This window comes from Procambarus clarkii, chromosome 82 (assembly GCF_040958095.1).
Source record: "Procambarus clarkii isolate CNS0578487 chromosome 82, FALCON_Pclarkii_2.0, whole genome shotgun sequence".
In the NCBI taxonomy this organism is placed as follows: Eukaryota; Metazoa; Arthropoda; class Malacostraca; order Decapoda; family Cambaridae; genus Procambarus; species Procambarus clarkii.
Genome location: NC_091231.1, coordinates 11,908,645 through 11,930,142, shown reverse-complemented (window position 1 = coordinate 11,930,142; position 21,498 = coordinate 11,908,645). Strand labels below are relative to the sequence as shown.

At 43.0% G+C, this 21,498-nt stretch overlaps 1 protein-coding gene across 1 annotated transcript in view; it reads right to left on the bottom strand.

Moving 5' to 3' along the window:
- Nucleotides 1-21,498, bottom strand: part of LOC123753399 (uncharacterized) — a 242,855-nt gene that overhangs the window by 13,684 nt on the left and 207,673 nt on the right. Inside the window, exons 6-8 of the mRNA XM_069316112.1 lie at nt 17,833-17,966; nt 6,521-6,604; nt 5,565-5,712 (exon numbers count right to left, since the gene is read on the bottom strand). Coding sequence (XP_069172213.1) covers nt 5,565-5,712; nt 6,521-6,604; nt 17,833-17,966 — 366 coding nt within the window. The remainder of the gene's footprint in view (nt 1-5,564; nt 5,713-6,520; nt 6,605-17,832; nt 17,967-21,498) is intronic.

Below are 21,498 nucleotides of genomic sequence, written 5' to 3'. Positions count from 1 at the left end.
CTGCCCCAAGTCACCTGTCACCTCCCCCAAGTCACCTGTCACCTCCCCCAAGTCACCTGTCACCTCCCCCAAGTCACTTGTCACCTCCCCCAAGTCACCTGTCACCTCCCCCAAGTCACTTGTCACCTCCCCCAAGTCACCTGTCACCTCCCCCAAGTCACCTGTCACCTCAAGTCACCTGTCACCTCCCCCAAGTCACCTGTCACCTCCCCCAAGTCACCTGTCACCTCCCCCAAGTCACCTGTCACCTCCCCAAGTCACCTGTCACCTCAAGTCACCTGTCACCTCCCCCAAGTCACCTGTCACCTCCCCCAAGTCACCTGTCACCTGCCCCAAGTCACCTGTCACCTGCCCCAAGTCACCTGTCACCTGCCCCAAGTCGCTTCAGGTAACAGGCGAAAACTTTTGAGTCGTTTTTATCGTAAATTTATTTTTTTTTTAGTTTCGTATTTCATTGTCTCTAATTATTTCATGTCACTTGATTCGCTGTTCGTTTCGTTTAGTTTTTAATAATTTCGTTTAATTCTTTGTTTAGCGTTTCTCTTTTTTTATACGATAGGAAAACGAACTAAACAATTTGGAAGTTTTACGTTTGATTTTTATATTTTGATACAAGGTTAATAAATACTGTAGTCAGCTTGAGGATGGTGAGGGATGGTGAGGGATGGTGAGGGATGGTGAGGGATGGTGAGGGATGGTGAGGGATGGTGAGGAGTAGGTGAGGGATGGTGAGGTATGTTGGTGAGGAGTAGGTGAGGGATGGTGAGGTATGTTGGTGAGGAGTAGGTGAGGGATGGTGAGGGATGGTGAGGGATGGTGAGGGATGGTGAGGGATGGTGAGGAGTAGGTGAGGGATGGTGAGGTATGTTGGTGAGGAGTAGGTGAGGGGTAGGTAGGTGTGGGGGATAGTGAAGGGACGTTAAGGGCAAGGAGAAGGGAAGATGAAAAGATTGTGAAAGAATGGTGAAGGAAGGGAAAGAAAAGATAAAGGGGAAAGTGAAGGGAAGGTGAGAGGATTTTGAGGTGAAAATGAAACCTGTGATGGTTTAAATAGTGTGAATAGTGAAGCTGGAAGGTCTCTTTGACGTAGATTTGATAGTGAAGGCTCGTGAGTGTGCATTTGTGGTGAGGATTAGTGAGTGTACCTGTGTGGTGAGTGTACCTGTGTGATGAGTGTACCTGTGTGATGAGTGTCCCTGTGTGGTGAGTGTCCCTGTGTGATGAGGGCTGGTGTGTTGTGCCCTCACCACACAGGATGAGTGTGCTGACAGATGTGTGTGTGGGAGGTGGGGTAGAAGAAGAAGGTGGTGTTAGGTCGAGACGGTTTCATCAGGAATTGGTTGGTGTTGGTGGTCAACAAGGTGTGTAGAAGATGTCAAGGTGTGGGCGATAGCAGGTGTGGGCGATAGCAGGTGTGGGTGGGGTCGGGAGAACGAGAGCGGTTACGACTGCCTTTCCACACCTGCCGCTATTCCAAAATTCGGGGAATTGTGAACGACACAATAATTTAATCTGTGTCGTTTAATTTATGTGTCGTTTAAAGTAGCTTGATCTACCTTTAGAAATGACAACACCGTCGACCTGAGATGGGTAAGGCGTGCCAGTGGGGTAGGTAAGGGCAGGGAAGGTGGGGCAAGGAGAAGGAAAGGTAGGCCAGAGGAGATGATATGAGGCAAGGGATATTGAAAGAAGGAAGAGGCATTGAATCAAATAGAAGTTTCTTTATTATTTTCATGTTAAATTGTTCTATTTTTCAGTGTTGCAGTAAATAGCCCATGTGTACTCACCTAGTTCAACTCGTCTAGTAGTGCTTACGGGGGTGGGGGGGGGTTGAGCTTCGGCTCTATGATTCCGCCTCTCAACTGTCAATCAACTCGTGTACGCTTCTTGAGCCTATTGGGCTCTGTCATACACTACACTTGAAACAGTGTATGGAGTCTCCGTTACATCACATTAACTCCCTCTGTGTTAAAACAATTGTCCTTATCTAAATCGCCCAGCTGTCAGGGCGCCTGACAGCTGGGTGGACAGCGCTTCGGATTCGTAGTCCTGAGGTTCCGGGTTCGATCCCCTTTGGAGACGGAGACAAATGGGCAAAATGTTTTTCATCCTGATGCCCCTGTTACGTAGCAGTAAATAGGTACCTGGGAGTAAGACAGCTGCTACGGGCTGCTTCCTGGGGGGGGGGTGTAACAAAGGAAGCCTGGTCGAGGATCGGGCCGCGGGGACGCAAAGCCCCGAAATCACCTCAAGATAACCTCAAGATACCTACACTATCAATTCCCTTGAGAATCTTGTATGTGGTTGTCATGTCTCCCCTAACTCTTCTTTCTTCCAGCGACGTGAAATCATACCCCTCAGCTCGGGTACTAGTCTGGTGGCATACCTTTGAACCTTCTCCAATTTAGTCTTCTGCTTGACGAGATACGGACTCAATGCTGTAGCTACCAGCTCCAGGATTGGTCTGACATATGGGGCATACAAGATTTTGAATTATTCCTTCCACAAGTTTCTACAGGCCGTTCTTAAGTTGGCCAACCTGGCATATGTCGCTGATGATATCCTCTTGATGTGGGCTTCAGGAAACAGGTCTGGTGTGATATCAGCCCAAAGATCTTTCTCACTCTCTGATTCTTGAAGAAGTTCATCTCCCCCAAATGATACCTTGTATCTGGCCTCCTGCTGCCTACACCTATTTTCATTAATTTACATTTGCTCGGGTTAAACTCTCACGTTCATTTGTTGGACCATTCCTTCAGTTTGTCCAGGTCATCTTGAAGCCTCATGCTGTCCTCTTCTGTCTTAATCCTTCTCATAATTTTGGCCTCGTCAGCAAACATTGAGAGAAATGAGTTTATACCTCCTGGAAGATCATTTACTTATATCAGACACAGGATAGGTCCGAGTACAGAGACCTGTGGGACTCCACTGGTGTGTGTGTGTGTGTGCTTGTGTGTGTGTGTGTGTGTGTGTGTGTGTGTGTGTGTGTGTGTGTGTGTGTGTGTGTGTGTGTGCTTGTGTGTGTGTGTGTGTGTGTGTGTGTGTGTGTGTTAGTGTGTGTGTGTGTGTGTGGTAAATAATCCTATATTCGACCGAGACAGAATTTATTGACTTACAATAAATTAGTGTGTGTGTGAAAAGGTTGAAATGCAAAAGACATAATTCAGTTAGTAGAAACGACGACATTTATCCAAGTGGGAAGAATCAGCCGAAGAGTTTGAAGTAAATGATAAAAGAGAGAGAGAGAGAGAGAGAGAGAGAGAGAGAGAGAGAGAGAGAGAGAGAGAGAGAGGGAAGAGGAAGGAATTGGTGGAAGTACTACATAGGTAGGAAGTGAGAGAGAGAGAAAGAGACGATGGACAAGGAGAAAAGAGGGGAGAGAGAGAGAGAGAACTGGACGCTTATGACGAAGGCAAGACAAGGGGAGGAGACGAAGGAGAGACACACACCAACGAGGGGAACTGTAAGGGGATACTCCAATTGAATCAACTCGTGAAATGGAGGTGATAATAATATTTATGAGAGAGCAAAGCATTATTTTGTCCCAGGAAGATAGAATGAACTGACTAACTAGGGGAGAATAAGAGGAAAATGATGACTGCTGAATGAGAAATAAAGACAGAGGAAGGGGAAAATAAGAGCTAATGAAGGAGAAATGAGGGCAAAGGAAAGGGGAAATGAGGGCAGATGACGAGGAATATGAGGGTAGAATAGGGGGAAATGAGGAGAGACGAACAAGAATCTATGAAAATGGAAAACTGAAAATAAAGATACAATTATAAAACGTTAAAGTTACCCAAAAAAAATGAAGAGAAAGTGGAGTAATAGGAAAAAAGATAATAGGTAAACGATGGAAGGTAATGGAGAAAGAAACTGATGATTAAAAACCCAAGCAAGGAAAAGGAAAGAGGAAAAGCAATGAAGGAAAAGTGAAAGCAAGTAGAGAGAATAACTGAACACGAGAAATAGAAACATGAAATTATAAAATTAAAATAAAAAAATGAATAATAAAGTAAAAATTAACAAAATTAAAGAAAAAATGGGATAAATATGAGTGAAAAATTGGAGAGAAAGGAGAAAATTATGTCAAGAAAGAGGTAAAAAAAAATAGGAAAATAAAAGACTTTTATATATGAAATCCATACAGGAATTTTATGCTAATTCTGTGAGTCCCATTTATTACAAAAGAGAGAAAAACGAAAAAAGCAAGAAAACGTTCAACATAAAAAAGCAGATAACGATAGAAAACATTGGAAACCAGATATGGAGAACACTTTACCGTTGATAAATAACATCTCACCAGAGAATAGGTGATGGTGTGGATACAGATACTTTCTAATGTTCTCTAATGTTCTCTAGTGTTCTCTACCTGCTATATAGCGGTTGATATGCTCTCTATCGTTTTTTATCGGTCATATATTTGTATACTTTCTATCGCCTTCTATCTGATATAGTTTTTTCAGATGAAGTTTGGCTAAAAACAGAGAAAGAACTGCATGAAAGTGAATAAAATAGCTGTGTCAGTGGAAGTTCAAGAGTGAAAGCTTTGGGAGGAACAGAAGGAGGAGAAGAAGAAAGAGAGAGAGAGAGAGAGAGAGAGAGAGAGAGAGAGAGAGAGAGAGAGAGAGAGAGCAGCCTGACTCAGGGAAAGGGGAAAGCATCGGTGAGAGGGAGGCGAGGGGACGACTTAAGTTCACTGGGGATATTTCAATTGAATGAGGGGAAATTCGAAGGGGAATCCAGAGGGTCGGTTTGAGGGGTGCCTAAAGTGAGCTAATTGAGGGAGATAAACACAAGCTGGGAGAAAGGTCGTGACAGAGGAATTAGGAGTCAGACAGAGAGAGAGAGACAGAGAGAGAGAGAGAGAGAGAGAGAGTGAGAGAGAGAGAGAGAGAGATCAATTTACAGGATAAAGTACGAAAGTTCCTTTAAGTGTGGAAAGAAAAGAAGTGAAACCTTAGAGAAGGTGTACTTGCTGGTAGTACAGTGTGGTGTAGAGTGTACCTGCTTGTGGTACACAGTGGTACACAGTGGTACACAGTGGTACACAATGGGGCCCGGGTCGTGTAATGCTATTGCGGCTGTTTAATTTTTTTTTTTATATAGATGGGTCAGTACGTGATGGGACTGTGGAAATGGGTGAATGGGTCGGTAAAGTCAACCCATTGTCATGCACCATGGAAAATTTCGTAATTGCTTCAATATATATATATATATATATATATATATATATATATATATATATATATATACATATATATATAATATATATATATATATATATAATACATAATCTATTGTTATTTTTTGTATTGAAGATGGTTCTCCCTTGAATCTTTATCCTGAAAAAAAAATAGTTCTTGGGCAACGATTAAAGTTTGGGTTGACTAGTGGCTTTTGTGGAGGTGTTGTGGCCTGGTATGAAGGTGTGTTGAGTTGACCTGCTCTCAGGTTTGTTATTCAGGAATTGTGGAGTTGAACACTTGTGTTCATCGTTGAACACTTGTGTTCAGCCTCCATCACTACCGGTCACCCTCCACCACCATCCCCTCTCCATCACTTACCGAGAATGCGCTGTTCTCGCTGCTCGAGTATGAGAGGGTCGCCCTCGGAGACGATTGCGTCCTCCTCCTTAATGGCTGTGTAGATGGCTGCCACTGTAGCTTGACACTTGAGCACCAGGTCGCCCTTGAGGAAGTGCGACTTGTCAACCTGCACAAAAAACAACTCATTTACAAACTAAATAATATTTTACACATTTTTTACTCGCTAATTTATCAAACTTACCCTTCAATGTGATGTCGAATAAAGTACAGATCAACTCATGTATATATATACATATATTCTGTAGCGAGATTCTGTAATGTTACCAAGTGGCCGCTTTTTAATGCCGCGTTTGGAAAGGATTTGACATTACAAAATCTCGCTACACGGGATTGATCTCTCTCTCGCTCGGGGGAAAAAAAGACCTGTTGCCGGAGCCAGTGGTTGAGGTCCTTGTATGTGATGCATGATGTCTCGCTCGGGGCTATGGCTCAAGGGACGGTGAAGCGTGTTCTGGCTTGACCAGGGACTGTCGACGCGTCGACAAGGGCCTGTGTCGACTCGTTGATCAGGGACTGTCGACTCGTTGACCAGGGACTGTCGACTGGTCGACCGGTACACAGAATATGGTATTCGGGTTGTCTGTGGTCGTATGTTCGTCTGAGGTAAACAGCTTGTGATCTATCTGGTCGTCTTTTATCTGGTCGTTTGATGGTCGAACGTAGACCAAGTTTAGTCAACTTGAGCAAACTTCTAACTCTTCCATCAATATAATTTTCCATTACTCTCCATTTTTTATTTTCAAATCAATTCCTATTATATTTTTGCCAATAATAAAAAATCAATTCCCACCAACACAGTAATTATAACGAGACAAATCACAAATGACATATATATCCAAAGTATATACATACATATATATTTATATCAAATATAAGATTGACCAACACGACTGTTGCTTGCCGCAGGCACTCACCGTGAAGGATAAACCCAGCCTCCTGCTCTCCAATCCATCGTGGTGAACCCATGGATAATACTCCACCAGATGGGGAGACGAAACCTACCAAAGGAATAGGGAGAGATGTCGTTAAACACAGATCTCGTTAAACAAGATATAGAGAGACACAGAGAATAGAATGGACATATCAAGATAAAGCGCCAAGCCATTACGACTTGGGGAAGGGGGGGAGGCTCAATATAGATAGATATTGAGACACGGAAAAAACGCAGTTGAATACAGAGTTGATGATAGACGGTGATGCTTAGTAAACGCAATGGTTATGGAAACGTCAACTTTACTGCTCAAGTAATCACGTCCCTAGACACCTGGACGAACATTTGTGGATATTGAGTTATGCGGTATGTTGAGGCTTTTGTTTTGTTCAATGGTGGTGGCTTTTGTACAGTGGTGGTGGCTTTTGTTTTGTTCAGTGGTGGTGGCTTTTGTACAGTGGTGGTGGCTTTTGTACAGTAGTGGTGGCTTTTGTTCAGTGGTGGTGGCTTTTGTACAGTGGTAGTGGCTTTTGTTTTGTTCAGTGGTGGTGGCTTTTGTACAGTGGTGGTGGCTTTTGTACAGTGGTGGTGGCTTTTGTACAGTGGTGGTGGCTTTTGTACAGTGGTGGTGGCTTTTGTACAGTGGTGGCGGCTTTTGTAAAGTGGTGGTGGCTTTTGTTCAGTGGTGGTGGCTTTTGTACAGTGGTGGTGGCTTTTGTACAGTGGTGGTGGCTTTTGTACAGTGGTGGTGGCTTTTGTTCAGTGGTGGTGGCTTTTGTACAGTGGTGGTGGCTTTTGTACAGTGGTGGTGGCTTTTGTACAGTGGTGGTGGCTTTTGTACAGTGGTGGTGGCTTTTGTACAGTGGTGGTGGCTTTTGTACAGTGGTGGTGGCTTTTGTTTTGTACAGTGGTGGTGGCTTTTGTACAGTGGTGGTGCCTTTTGTACAGTGGTGGTGGCTTTTGTTTTGTACAGTGGTGGTGGCTTTTGTACAGTGGTGGTGGCTTTTGTACAGTGGTGGTGGCTTTTGTTCAGTGGTGGTGGCTTTTGTTCAGTGGTGGTGGCTTTTGTACAGTGGTGGTGGCTTTTGTACAGTGGTGGTGGCTTTTGTTTTGTACAGTGGTGGTGGCTTTTGTACAGTGGTGGTGGCTTTTGTACAGTGGTGGTGGCTTTTGTACAGTGGTGGTGGCTTTTGTTTTGTACAGTGGTGGTGGCTTTTGTACAGTGGTGGTGGCTTTTGTACAGTGGTGGTGGCTTTTGTACAGTGGTGGTGGCTTTTGTTTTGTTCAGTGGTGGTGGCTTTTGTTCAGTGGTGGTGGCTTTTGTAGAGTGGTGATGGCTTTTGTTCAGTGGTGGTGGCTTTTGTTCAGTGGTGGTGGCTTTTGTTCAGTGGTGGTGGCTTTTGTACAGTGGTGGTGGCTTTTGTACAGTGGTGGTGGCTTTTGTTTTGTACAGTGGTGGTGGCTTTTGTACAGTGGTGGTGGCTTTTGTACAGTGGTGGTGGCTTTTGTACAGTGGTGGTGGCTTTTGTACAGTGGTGGTGGCTTTTGTACAGTGGTGGTGGCTTTTGTACAGTGGTGGTGGCTTTTGTTCAGTGGTGGTGGCTTTTGTACAGTGGTGGTGGCTTTTGTTCAGTGGTGCTGGCTTTTGTTCAGTGGTGGTGGCTTTTGTACAGGGGTGGTGGCTTTTGTACAGTGGTGGTGGCTTTTGTACAGTGGTGGTGGCTTTTGTACAGTGGTGGTGGCTTTTGTACAGTGGTGGTGGCTTTTGTACAGTGGTGGTGGCTTTTGTACAGTGGTGGTGGCTTTTGTAAAGTGGTGGTGGCTTTTGTTCAGTGGTGGTGGCTTTTGTACAGTGGTGGTGGCTTTTGTACAGTGGTGGTGGCTTTTGTACAGTGGTGGTGGCTTTTGTACAGTGGTGGTGGCTTTTGTACAGTGGTGGTGGCTTTTGTACAGTGGTGGTGGCTTTTGTACAGTGGTGGTGGCTTTTGTTTTGTACAGTGGTGGTGGCTTTTGTACAGTGGTGGTGCCTTTTGTACAGTGGTGGTGGCTTTTGTTTTGTACAGTGGTGGTGGCTTTTGTACAGTGGTGGTGGCTTTTGTACAGTGGTGGTGGCTTTTGTTCAGTGGTGGTGGCTTTTGTTCAGTGGTGGTGGCTTTTGTACAGTGGTGGTGGCTTTTGTACAGTGGTGGTGGCTTTTGTACAGTGGTGGTGGCTTTTGTTTTGTACAGTGGTGGTGGCTTTTGTACAGTGGTGGTGGCTTTTGTACAGTGGTGGTGGCTTTTGTTTTGTACAGTGGTGGTGGCTTTTGTACAGTGGTGGTGGCTTTTGTACAGTGGTGGTGGCTTTTGTTTTGTTCAGTGGTGGTGGCTTTTGTTCAGTGGTGGTGGCTTTTGTAGAGTGGTGATGGCTTTTGTTCAGTGGTGGTGGCTTTTGTTCAGTGGTGGTGGCTTTTGTTCAGTGGTGGTGGCTTTTGTACAGTGGTGGTGGCTTTTGTACAGTGGTGGTCGCTTTTGTTTTGTACAGTGGTGGTGGCTTTTGTACAGTGGTGGTGGCTTTTGTACAGTGGTGGTGGCTTTTGTACAGTGGTGGTGGCTTTTGTACAGTGGTGGTGGCTTTTGTACAGTGGTGGTGGCTTTTGTTTTGTTCAGTGGTGGTGGCTTTTGTTCAGTGGTGGTGGCTTTTGTACAGTGGTGGTGGCTTTTGTTCAGTGGTGCTGGCTTTTGTTCAGTGGTGGTGGCTTTTGTACAGGGGTGGTGGCTTTTGTACAGTGGTGGTGGCTTTTGTACAGTGGTGGTGGCTTTTGTACAGTGGTGGTGGCTTTTGTTCAGTGGTGGTGGCTTTTGTACAGTTGTGGTGGCTTTTGTACAGTGGTGGTGGCTTTTGTTTTGTACAGTGGTGGTGGCTTTTGTACAGTGGTGGTGGCTTTTGTACAGTGGTGGTGGCTTTTGTACAGTGGTGGTGGCTTTTGTTCAGTGGTGGTGGCTTTTGTACAGTGGTGGTGGCTTTTGTACAGTGGTGGTGGCTTTTGTACAGTGGTGGTGGCTTTTGTACAGTGGTGGTGGCTTTTGTACAGTGGTGGTGGCTTTTGTACAGTGGTGGTGGCTTTTGTTCAGTGGTGGTGGCTTTTGTATAGTGGTGGTGGCTTTTGTACAGTGGTGGTGGCTTTTGTACAGTGGTGGTGGCTTTTGTTCAGTGGTGGTGGCTTTTGTACAGTGGTGGTGGCTTTTGTTCAGTGGTGGTGGCTTTTGTTCAGTCGTGGTGGCTTTTGTACAGTGGTGGTGGCTTTTGTACAGTGGTGGTGGCTTTTGTACAGTGGTGGTGGCTTTTGTTTTGTACAGTGGTGGTGGCTTTTGTACAGTGGTTGTGGCTTTTGTTTTGCTCAGTGGTGGTGGCTTTTGTTCAGTGGTGGTGGCTTTTGTTCAGTGGTGGTGGCTTTTGTACAGTGGTGGTGGCTTTTGTTCAGTGGTGGTGACTTTTGTACAGTGGTGGTGGCTTTTGTACAGTGGTGGTGGCTTTTGTTCAGTGGCGGTGGCTTTTGTACAGTGGTGGTGGCTTTTGTTCAGTGGTGGTGGCTTTTGTACAGTGGTGGTGGCTTTTGTTCAGTGGTGGTGGCTTTTGTACAGTGGTGGTGGCTTTTGTACAGTGTTGGTGGCTTTTGTTCAGTGGTGGTGGCTTTTGTACAGTGGTGGTGGCTTTTGTACAGTGGTGGTGGCTTTTGTTCAGTGGTGGTGGCTTTTGTACAGTGGTGGTGGCTTTTGTTCAGTGGTGGTAGCTTTTGTTCAGTGGTGGTGGCTTTTGTACAGTGGTGGTGGATTTTGTTCAGTGGTGGTGGCTTTTGTACAGTGGTGGTGGCTTTTGTACAGTGGTGGTGGCTTTTGTACAGTGGTGGTGGCTTTTGTTCAGTGGTGGTGGCTTTGTACAGTGGTGGTGGCTTTTGTACAGTGGTGGTGGCTTTTGTTCAGTGGTGGTGGCTTTTGTACAGTGGTGGTGGCTTTTGTACAGTGGTGGTGGCTTTTGTTCAGTGGTGGTGGCTTTTGTACAGTGGTGGTGGCTTTTGTTCAGTGGTGGTGGCTTTTGTTCAGTGGTGGTGGCTTTTGTACAGTGGTGGTGGCTTTTGCTCAGTGGTGGTGGCTTTTGTACAGTGGTGGTGGCTTTTGTTCAGTGGTGGTGGCTTTTGTTCAGTGGTGGTGGCTTTTGTACAGTGGTGGTGGCTTTTGTTCAGTGGTGGTGGCTTTTGTACAGAGGTGGTGGCTTTTGTTCAGTGGTGGTGGCTTTTGTACAGTGGTGGTGGCTTTTGTTCAGTGGTGGTGGCTTTTGTACAGTGGTGGTGGCTTTTGTACAGTGGTGGTGGCTTTTGTACAGTGGTGGTGGCTTTTGTTCAGTGGTGGTGGCTTTTGTACAGTGGTGGTGGCTTTTGTACAGTGGTGGTGGCTTTTGTACAGTGGTGGTGGCTTTTGTTCAGTGGTGGTGGCTTTTGTACAGTGGTGGTGGCTTTTGTACAGTGGTGGTGGCTTTTGTACAGTGGTGGTGGCTTTTGTACAGTGGTGGTGGCTTTTGTTCAGTGGTGGTGGCTTTTGTACAGTGGTGGTGGCTTTTGTACAGTGGTGGTGGCTTTTGTACAGTGGTGGTGGCTTTTGTACAGTGGTGGTGGCTTTTGTACAGTGGTGGTGGCTTTTGTTCAGTGGTGGTGGCTTTTGTACAGTGGTGGTGGCTTTTGTTCAGTGGTGGTGGCTTTTGTACAGTGGTGGTGGCTTTTGTTCAGTGGTGGTGGCTTTTGTTCAGTGGTGGTGGCTTTTGTACAGTGGTGGTGGCTTTTGTTCAGTGGTGGTGGCTTTTGTTCAGTGGTGGTGGCTTTTGTTCAGTGGTGGTGGCTTTTGTACAGTGGTGGTGGCTTTTGTTCAGTGGTGGTGGCTTTTGTTCAGTGGTGGTGGCTTTTGATTTGTATTCTGAGGAGATGTTGAGTGTATATTTGTCGAGTGTTTCTTCCATGTGTTTTGGCCTTTTCTATAATGTTGCATAGATGGATTTTGGACCTTAATAGTGTGGTATATAAGTTTGTTGTTGCAGAGTTTGGGGGTCGTAAAGGCACTGCAACCTTTATCATCGAACTGTAACGAGAAGGTCCAGTGCCCTTCATCAACCTTTGTATTGTTGATGAGCCCTTAGATAGGTGAGAAAGGGGAACGGGAACATCTCACGAGATAAAAGAGTAAGAAACAGAAATTGTTGAGCCCATTTTGCTTGTAGGGAGAGAACGTTGATGGTTATAACAATTTGTATTCTTGAGTAACTTGTAACTTGATAATTTACCTGTTTGGGAAGCGCGCGTGTGTGTGTGTGTGTGTGTGTGTGTGTGTGTGTGTGTGTGTGTGTGTGTGTGTGTGTGTGTGTGGGAGTTATTGACATTGTGTGTGTGTGTGTGTGTGTGTGTAGACTCTGGTGCGGATGCTTGGAAAGCATGGTTTGCACTGCTTGCAAGATACTTGCAAGCAGTGTGGAGTGTGGTGTACCTTTGTGTATTCAGACCTTCCTGTGGTTAATTGGCAAAGTGTGTTCGGAGGTTCGAGGTACTAAGCTGTCATTCCTACCCAATTCCATGGGTGGTATGGAAACATTTAGCGTCTGAATGAGTGGTACTCTTTCAATCTTACAAGCTTCCAACTGTCTGCATGCAAACAGAAAACGGGATTCATGTGATTTTGATATAATGGATAATTTGATGATGATTCTCAGGTCATGAAACACAAGAGACTAAAGACGGCTAACGAATATTAATTTATTTGATGTATGTATGCCGAACCACTTGGGCTGGACGGTAGAGCGACGGTCTCGCTTCATGCAGGTCGGCGTTCAATCCCCCGAGACCGTCCACAAGTGGTTGACCACCATTCCTTTCCCTCCGTCCCATCCCAAATCCTTATCCTGACCCCTTCCAAGTGCTATATAGTCGTAACGGCTTGGCTCTTTCTCCTAATAGTTTCATCGTTTCCTTCCCCTTGATGTATGTATTTTGTGTATAGATATTCTATAACAGTGCGTTACTGAAGGAACACAATCATTTGTTGTATTTGCTGATAATTATTTAGTTAAATGTCCTAGTGAGAGTATTGTGAGTTCTTAATTAAGAGCAGGTGTGTGGTGACTGTGGGGGGAGGGCAGGTGTGGAGACTGTGGGGGGAGGGCAGGTGTGGAGACTGTGGGGGGAGTGCTGTCCAGTCAACCCAATCCAGTCTTGGATTCAACTAAGGTCCTCCAGCAAACGAGAGAATGTCGACTTTCTATCATTTCTATTACTTTGCATTTGCTGTAGTTGAACTCTTGAAACCACTTGCAATTACTACTCTATAGAGTACACACCCCTGAAATTGGACAAAGAGAAGCGCCAAACCTTTCTCTTAAGGCACTTATAAACCAAACTACGTCAGCTGTATGTGATATAATTCCGACATAAGAAATCCCTCTAGAAACTGTTTAAAGATATCGAATATAGCTTTGAATACAACGTATATCAGACTATATTTCAGAATATGAAGCTTTAGCATGAAGATTATATCTTGTCTAACACAATACTAAAGTGGACAAATGCCACCGAAATGTCAAGGGATTGGACCCAGAGAAGAGAAGCATGAATTACGAAAACAGATTAAATGAAGAAGCAAAAATTAGTAACGAGTTTTCACGGATTTTTTTTTTAGCATTTTAATATTTTACATTTTCTTAAAATTTTTAATTTCGCTAAATCGTCGAGAAACGTCAAGAGAAACCGGCTCTTCATTAGACTAATTTCAAATAGCTATTAGACGTCTTGCTCACAATTAACTGTGAATTCAGAGAAAACACAATATCCAATTAAGAGTAACGATTCGCATTTCTACCCATATGTGTAGGCACAGATGCGCGCGCATATGTGACTCTGTGTGTGTGCATATGTGTGACTGTGTGTGTGTGAGCATGTGTGACTCTGTGTGTGTGTGAGCATGTGTGACTGTGTGTGTGTGAGCATGTGTGACTCTGGGTGTGTGTGTGGTGTGTGTATACATGTGTGACTGTGTGTGTGTGTGTGTGTGTGTGTGTGTGTGTGTGTGTGTGTGTGTGTGTGTGTGTGTGTGTGTGTGTGTGTAATTACCTAAGTGTAATTACCTAAGTTTAGTTACAGGATGAGAGCTACGCTCGTGGTGTCCCGTCTTCCCAGCACTCTTTGTCATATAACGCTTTGTGTGTGTGTGTGTGTGTGTGTGTGTGGTGTATGTAAACATGTGTGACTGTGTGTGCACATGTGTAACTGTGTAAATGCACATATTATATACCTCTACCTCTCACTCCTCCATTTGTACAGTTAATCTTGAAATCCAATAACGTGATTGAAAATTTGAAAAAAAATTCCGTCCTGGGTTATCAATATTACACGACTTTGATAATGGTCCGAGATCGATCGAAACGTCTTCATTTTCCTTATATTCAGACGGATGGGTTGGGTGTCAACTTCCATAATCTTTTATCTTTTTACTCAAAATTCTACCTATACCTTGAGGCGCTTCCGAGGATCAATTTCCTCGATCACAACTTTGACCATATGGTTGGTGGTCTGGTCAAACAGGTTGTTAAATGACGTATGAATGACAGCCCGGCTGATCAGCCATCCTGTGATGGTGGTTATTAAGTTCCCGGAAATTATTCATTAATATACTTATAGAAATTCATTCCTAAATCAAGCATTTATCCTAAATTTAAACTTATGCTAGTTCCAAAATCCCTAAAAATATATGATAATAAATTAATTCAATTTAAATCTGCATTTCATAAAATTGACCAATTCCAGCAGTTACCAAATCATGTACCCATTTCCTAAATTGGTGCCTGGAATTTAGATACAAACAATAGCACAATAATATATGAAATGCTGCGAATAAAATAAGTCATTTTTATTCCTTATCCAGTTCTGCTCCTCTCTCTCTTCACTTTCTTATCTAAACACTGTATTAGTCTCATTATTCACTTTTCCTTTTTCTTCCCTCTTTTCCTATCTTCGCTTCCCACTCAATAGCCCTTTCTCACTTTGTTCTGCATCTATTCCATCCACTTGTATCCTTTATTCTCTCTCTCTCTCTCTCTCTCTCTCTCTCTCTCTCTCTCTCTCTCTCTCTCTCTCTCTCTCTCTCTCTCTCTCTCTCTCTCCCTCTATTTCCCTTCCCTCTCCTGTCTCGTATCCACCCTCTTATTCAATTAAATTTCCCTATGTTACTCTTTCATGTTTTCTCCGCTAACTTTGGCAGTTCTCCCGTGGGGTAATAGTTGACTTTGTTTGTTTTACCTTCTGTTCTTAGCAAACAAAAATAGTTGACATTATTTGCTTGTGGACTTGTCCAAATAAAAAGCGTTTTTTTGTAATCTTTTATTATGAAAGTAAAGCGTGTTTTATTACTTTGTTAATAAATAATTAATGGATTGTATTTTTATTGACTACATGACCCTAGACTACATGAAGGGGAGTACAGAGTGTGTCAAACACTAGCTACGTGATGCTAAAAATCTCCATCACACAGGATGGTTAGTCATGTGATTAGTAGTCTGCACTGGTAAACTCTGGGTGTATTGTGAGGATATCATCATGAACAGAGAGTTAAAAAAGTGATTGCAAAGCTCCAGGTACCTCATGCCAACTGGTCTGAAAGGTCTAATAACTGGACATTCGGTGATGTAGTGTGGGAGATCATGCCGCAGTTCCTGCTCACAGAGTTTGCACCTGAAGTGCTCAGGATTAGGAGACCCGTCACCTGCAGCCACCTGCCACAGGTAACTGTAACCCAACCTGATCCTGGCAACCACTGTATCGCACAGTCTGGTCGACGTTTTGTGCTGACAATAGACATACGTTTCTAATCTAAACAAATCACAGACTTTAATACCAGTGTTTTCAGGTCTGTGGGGAGTCAGTGATTTGTCTCCTCTCAGATCTGAGTGTTTGGAACAATATAGTCTTGACAAAAGAGATGGGGACACCCAGGTCTAATTCAGCGTCATCTTTGTTACACGCTTATTAGCCTGCAATGTCTGTGTCATTATGATGGGTTATATTTGAGATGGTATCCATACAAAAGAGACTCTAAGCCCTTTATTCTGTGAAGTGAGTAGATTATTTAGGATTGTAATTATGAGGGTCATGCTGTCGATCTTGCAGTAAAAGACTTCGAATCACAAAATATTATTCCTCCTCCTGTGTCTTTTAATGTTTGGATAGCTAACTGTAGTGTGGCTAGTTCTGTATGTGTAGAGGTCAGCCAGTTGTTCAACCCGACACTGATAGTTTGTGTGCAAGTATTTTTACTGTAAAACTTGCTGGCTGCTGCAGTCTGTCCTGTTGACGATTGGACTGAGCCGTCGGTGAAGCAACAGTGCTCGCGGGATATTCGATTTTTGATGGAAGAGGAAATTGTTTCAAGCGTGACAGCTTTAAAAATAGCAGAATTCTCATTACTTTTCCTAGTGACGGGTGTGTATGTTACTTGAGTGGTGGGGTACAGATATGGAGGAATAATTCAGAGTAGGGATGTATACTCTACGGACTCCACTACCCACATTTAATTACTGCAACTCCCAGAACTGAGGAACGAAAATTTATTATTTGCATCACTTTCGCTGAGTGGTTAACCCCGAGGGATAAACTCACGACTCTGAATAAGACGCACCCAATCATATTTATCAGCCGATGATCTAGTCTAGACCAGACCGGCCCGGTTCCTTCCCCGTGTGTGGTGGAGTAGTGTTATCTTGAGTTATCTTGAGGTTATCTTGAGTTGATTTCGGGGCTTTAGTGTCCCCGCGGCCCGGTCCTTGACCAGGCCTCCACCCCCAGGAAGCAGCCCGTGACAGCTGACTAACACCCAGGTACCTATTTACTGCTAGGTAACAGGGGCATTCAGGGTGAAAGAAACTTTGCCCATTTGTTTCTGCCTCGTGCGGGAATCGAACCCGCGCCACAGAATTACGAGTCCTGCGCGCTATCCACCAGGCTACGAGGTGTGGCTCAACTTACTCAACTCATCCTCATTTTTAGACAGTAGAGTATGTGTGCAATATATATAATGCATAATATTATCGGATAATAATTATGAAGCTGAGTCGGTCTTGTAAACAGGTTAGTTAGGTCTCCCGGGACTTGTATACAAGCCTGAGGAGCTCCTGAGGAGAAGGTAGTTAGGTCTTAACCTGTCAGGGGTCTGCATTAAGAACTTGTGAAGCCCTGTAGACGGGCTAGCTAATTCTCCAAGACCATTAGACCAGATGTACTATAGCCTGAGGAGTCTTGGAGATTGGTTGCCTAAGTCTCCATCATTTCCGTAACAGGAAAACTGTATACACACACACACACACACACACACACACACACACACACACACACACACACACACACACACACACACACACACACACATGCTTTTCCAAACCATATTGCTGATTTGTACAGAGAAGATACATTTATCTCATCTTTCCTGACTCTTCCGTTATCAGACTTCCTGTATCACGGGTGTATTATTGACACCAGAGCACCAGACACCATTGGGCGATCCCTGAGTCGCCGAAGTGTAAATCATTTACAGGTCTCGCCATTTCGGAGGTGAGATGTAAAACATGTGAAACAAGATGTAAATCAAAAGGGGATCACTGGTCTTCACAACCCGGATATAATTAACATGTGAAATTGCTCACGTTGTAAATCATTTTCAAGTAAGGTGTACGGAGGATAACATTTTTCCAGTGGTGAAGCTGTAAATGCCGCTCACGTCAACCATAGAGTAAATCATTTACACTTCTCTGCACACCAAAACGAAAGACTACATTAGGTATCCGTAAACGCTGATGTAAATTCTCGAATGTAAATGCAAATATTGACAAAATGCAAATAGTTTTTAAGTTACGACCATTTGAAAGAGTATAAATTACTGTCCTGCTGAATGTAAAATTTAGATTACCACAGTGATCAGACAACACGCTATCTTAGAGAAACCGTAATATTTAAGTACAAAGTAAAATAATCACGATGCAAATTGAAACTACAGTGATACGCACGATAGTTGTGGAAATGGAACGATACAGTTGTAGGAGATAAGGACTAACGACACCTCCCAACGATCCAGTAAACGATAGCTTCAAATGGTTCCACCAACGATATCTTAATCATAAGACACATCGCGAGTGAAAGCGATAACGTTTGCGATATACGTCTCTCTCTCTCTCTCTCTCTCTCTCTCTCTCTCTCTCTCTCTCTCTCTCTCTCTCTCTCTCTCTCTCTCTCACCTTCTCTTCGTTGATGAACCATGTGAGTTGAGCTGCAGGTTTACTCTTTGAAGAGGTGCAGTTGAGTCGAGCAACATCCCCTACTCTGTAATGGCTCCTTCCTCCGTGGATCGTTGGGCCCTGTTCCGGCAGCTCTGAGGGGAGACCAACCACAGGTGTTAGTGTACAGGGCAATTTGCAGTCAATGTGAAGGGGAAAAGGGAGGGTCATTTGAAAGCTTAGTGAGTAGTAAGAGAGGGTTACTCTGAACGCTTAATTGTAATAGGGAAGGTTACTCTGAACGCTTACTTGTAAAAGGGAGGGTTACTCTGAACGCTTACTTGTAATAGGGAGGGTTACTCTGAACGCTTAGTTGTAATAGGGAGGGTTACTCTGAACGCTTAATTGTAATAGGGAGGGTTACTCTGAACGCTTAGTTGTAATAGGGAGGGTTACTCTGAACGCTTAATTGTAATAGGGAGGGTTACTCTGAACGCTTAGTTGTAATAGGGAGGGTATTTTGAAAACTTACTACTTTTGCTACTTACTGAGTAGCAAAAACTTACTGAGTAACTCTAAAGCGAGAGTTAGTTGGGATTTTAGTGACAAGGAGAAGGTGGGGGAATTAATTTAGGATATTTGCTATATTCGCGAGTTGTGGACAGAAACAAACGTGTAATTTTACTGTGTAACGGAACATAGAATAATTATTGATTTTAACATAGCGTGAGGGAATTTATTTATTTTAGCATGAAATTAGTGATGAATTCCTAATTTTATCTTCGAGAGGGACGATAACAGTTTAAATAAAAAGGGACGATAGCTTAATTTTAGTTTCCGGGGAAGAATAACTAATTATTCTTTTCACGAGGGCAAGAGGATAGCAAATTGGTTAGAAATTACGGGGAGAAAACACTAAGCCAGTATGACTATATAGCACTTGGAACATATGAGATATGAGACAGATTATATCCCAAGACTGTCTCTTGGGATATGAGACAGACTAAGATCTGCAATATCAGGAGAAAGTGCTATAAACTAGTATGATAATATACCCAGAGAATAGTAAATAAATTATGAGTTAGAAAAAACTATGCACTTCCAGTAAAGAAGGACTTTATTTAATTTTAAGGTTGAAAGGGAATGTACCTGCTTATCATTTCGCTGCAAGAGACTATGATAATTACACACAGAAATCACAATAGCCTGATGCATCATATGAACAAATCCACAAAGGCGCGTCTGGGATGATCCCGGACGTAGGCTCGAACCCTCATCACGGCCATTCTGGATTTGTGGACAGTAGAAAGAGGATAGAAACGGTCCCTGGGATATCCCCCCCTCCCTAGCCCACAGGGGTGTATCCAGGGATATCTGATTCCATTCCCACTGAATTGCCTCACTTTGTGGGAATTGTAATTGTCTTGAAACTGGGGATTACTACTTAATTTGGTAGGGAGGATTAATATGCGAGGATTAATGTATTGAGTGTGGGAAAAGATGATTACTTACTTTTAGTATGAGATGAGGATTTATTTTAAGTGTGTAAAGTAAGATAACTTGCTTGAGTAAGCTTAACTTGCTTGCTTAGTGAGGGGGAGGGGGAGGGGGGTACCTGATATCTTAACGTGACTGAAGTAACGGTTTAACTATCATTCGTGATTCAAGTCTAATTATAATTTTCATGCGAGAATTCAAGATAGCGATTACCTATGTATAAGATATGATGTGTTATCTAATGCTAGATAATAGTACAACTGTTATCTTATGTGTGCAAATAAATACAACTATTATCCTATGTGGGCGAAATAAATACACAAGGTTATCCTAGTATGGAAAAGGTACCGGTAGGAAATGTTATCCTTTATGCCTGAAGGAAAGATATATATGTTATCTTAGTGCTGTAACACGCATAGTTTTAAAAAGACTGGAGTGCTGCTGGGACCCATCAGATGTTAAGTGTAGGCTTAGTCTGAGTGGCTGTGTTAAATGGAAGCTTAACGTGAGAACGTAATGGAGTTAAATGTTTGCTTATTGTATCAAGAAATTGGTGTTAAATGTCAAATTTAGCATGTTAAATTGGCGTGAAAACTGAGAAATGGGAGAAATATGATGAGGACAACACAGTTTTCCTAACTTTGCGTTTAATAGAGAAGTCATCTTGGTTGATGTAAAGTTATCTTGGTTGATGTAAAGTTATCTTGGTTGATTTAAAGATATCTTGGTTGAGGTAAAGTTATCTTGGTTGATGTGAAGTCATCTTGGTTGATGTAAAGTTATCTTGGTTGATGTAAAGTTATCTTGGTTGATTTAAAGATATCTTGGTTGATGTAAAGTTATCTTGGTTGATTTAAAGATATCTTGGTTGAGGTAAAGTTATCTTGGTTGATGTAAAGATATCTTGGTTGAGGTTAAGTTATCTTGGTTGATGTAAAGTTATCTTGGTTGATTTAAAGATATCTTGGTTGAGGTAAAGTTATCTTGGTTGATGTAAAGATATCTTGGTTGAGGTTAAGTTATCTTGGTTGATGTAAAGTTATCTAGGTTGATGTAAAGTTATCTTGGTTGATGTAAAGTTATCTTGGTTGATGTAAGTTATCTTGGTTGATGTAAGTTATCTTGGTTGATGTAAAGATATCTTGGTTGATGTAAAGTTAGCTTGGTTGATTTAAAGATATCTTGGTTGAGGTAAAGATATCTTGGTTGAGGTAAAGTTATCTTGGTTGATGTAAGTTATCTTGGTTGATGTAAGTTATCTTGGTTGATGTAAGTTATCTTAGTTGATGAGAAGTTATCTTGGTTGATGACAAATTATCTTGGTTGATGTAAAGTTATCTTGGTTGATGTAAGTTATCTTGGTTGATGTAAGTTATCTTGGTTGATGTAAAGTTATCTTGGTTGATGTAAGTTATCTTGGTTGATGTAAGTTATCTTGGTTGATGTAAAGTTATTTTGGTTGATGAAGTTATCTTGGTTGATGTGAAGTTATCTTGGTTGATGTAAAGTTATCTAAGTTGATGTGAAGTTATCTTGGTTGATGTGAAGTTATTTTGAATGATGTAAGTTATCTTGGTTGATGTAAAGCTATCTTGGTTGATGAGCAGTTATCTTGGTTGATGACAAGTTATCATGGTTGATGTAAGTTATTTTGGTTGATGAAGTTATCTTGGTTGATGAATAGGTATCTTGGTTGATGCCAAGTTATCTTGGTTGCATAATTTTGGAGTCAGCTCTAATGAGCTGGCATCATAGTTGTCAAAATGGGTCACTAGAAACACCACTTTGGGTCACTAGAAACACCACTTTGGGTCACTAGAAACACCACTTTGGGTCACTAGAAACACCACTTTGGGTCACTAGAAACACCACTTTGGGTCACTAGAAACTCCACTTTGGGTCACTAGAAACACCACTTTGGGTCACTAGAAACACCACTTTGGGTCACTAGAAACTCCACTTTGGGTCACTAGAAACACCACTTTGGGTCACTAGAAACACCACTTTGGGTCACTAGAAACACCACTTTGGGTCACTAGAAACACCACTTTGAGTCACTAGAAACACCACTTTGGGTCACTAGAAACACCACTTTGGGTCACTAGAAACACCACTTTGGGTCACTAGAAACACCACTTTGGGTCACTAGAAACACCACTTTGGGTCACTAGAAATCACAATTGTGGGTCA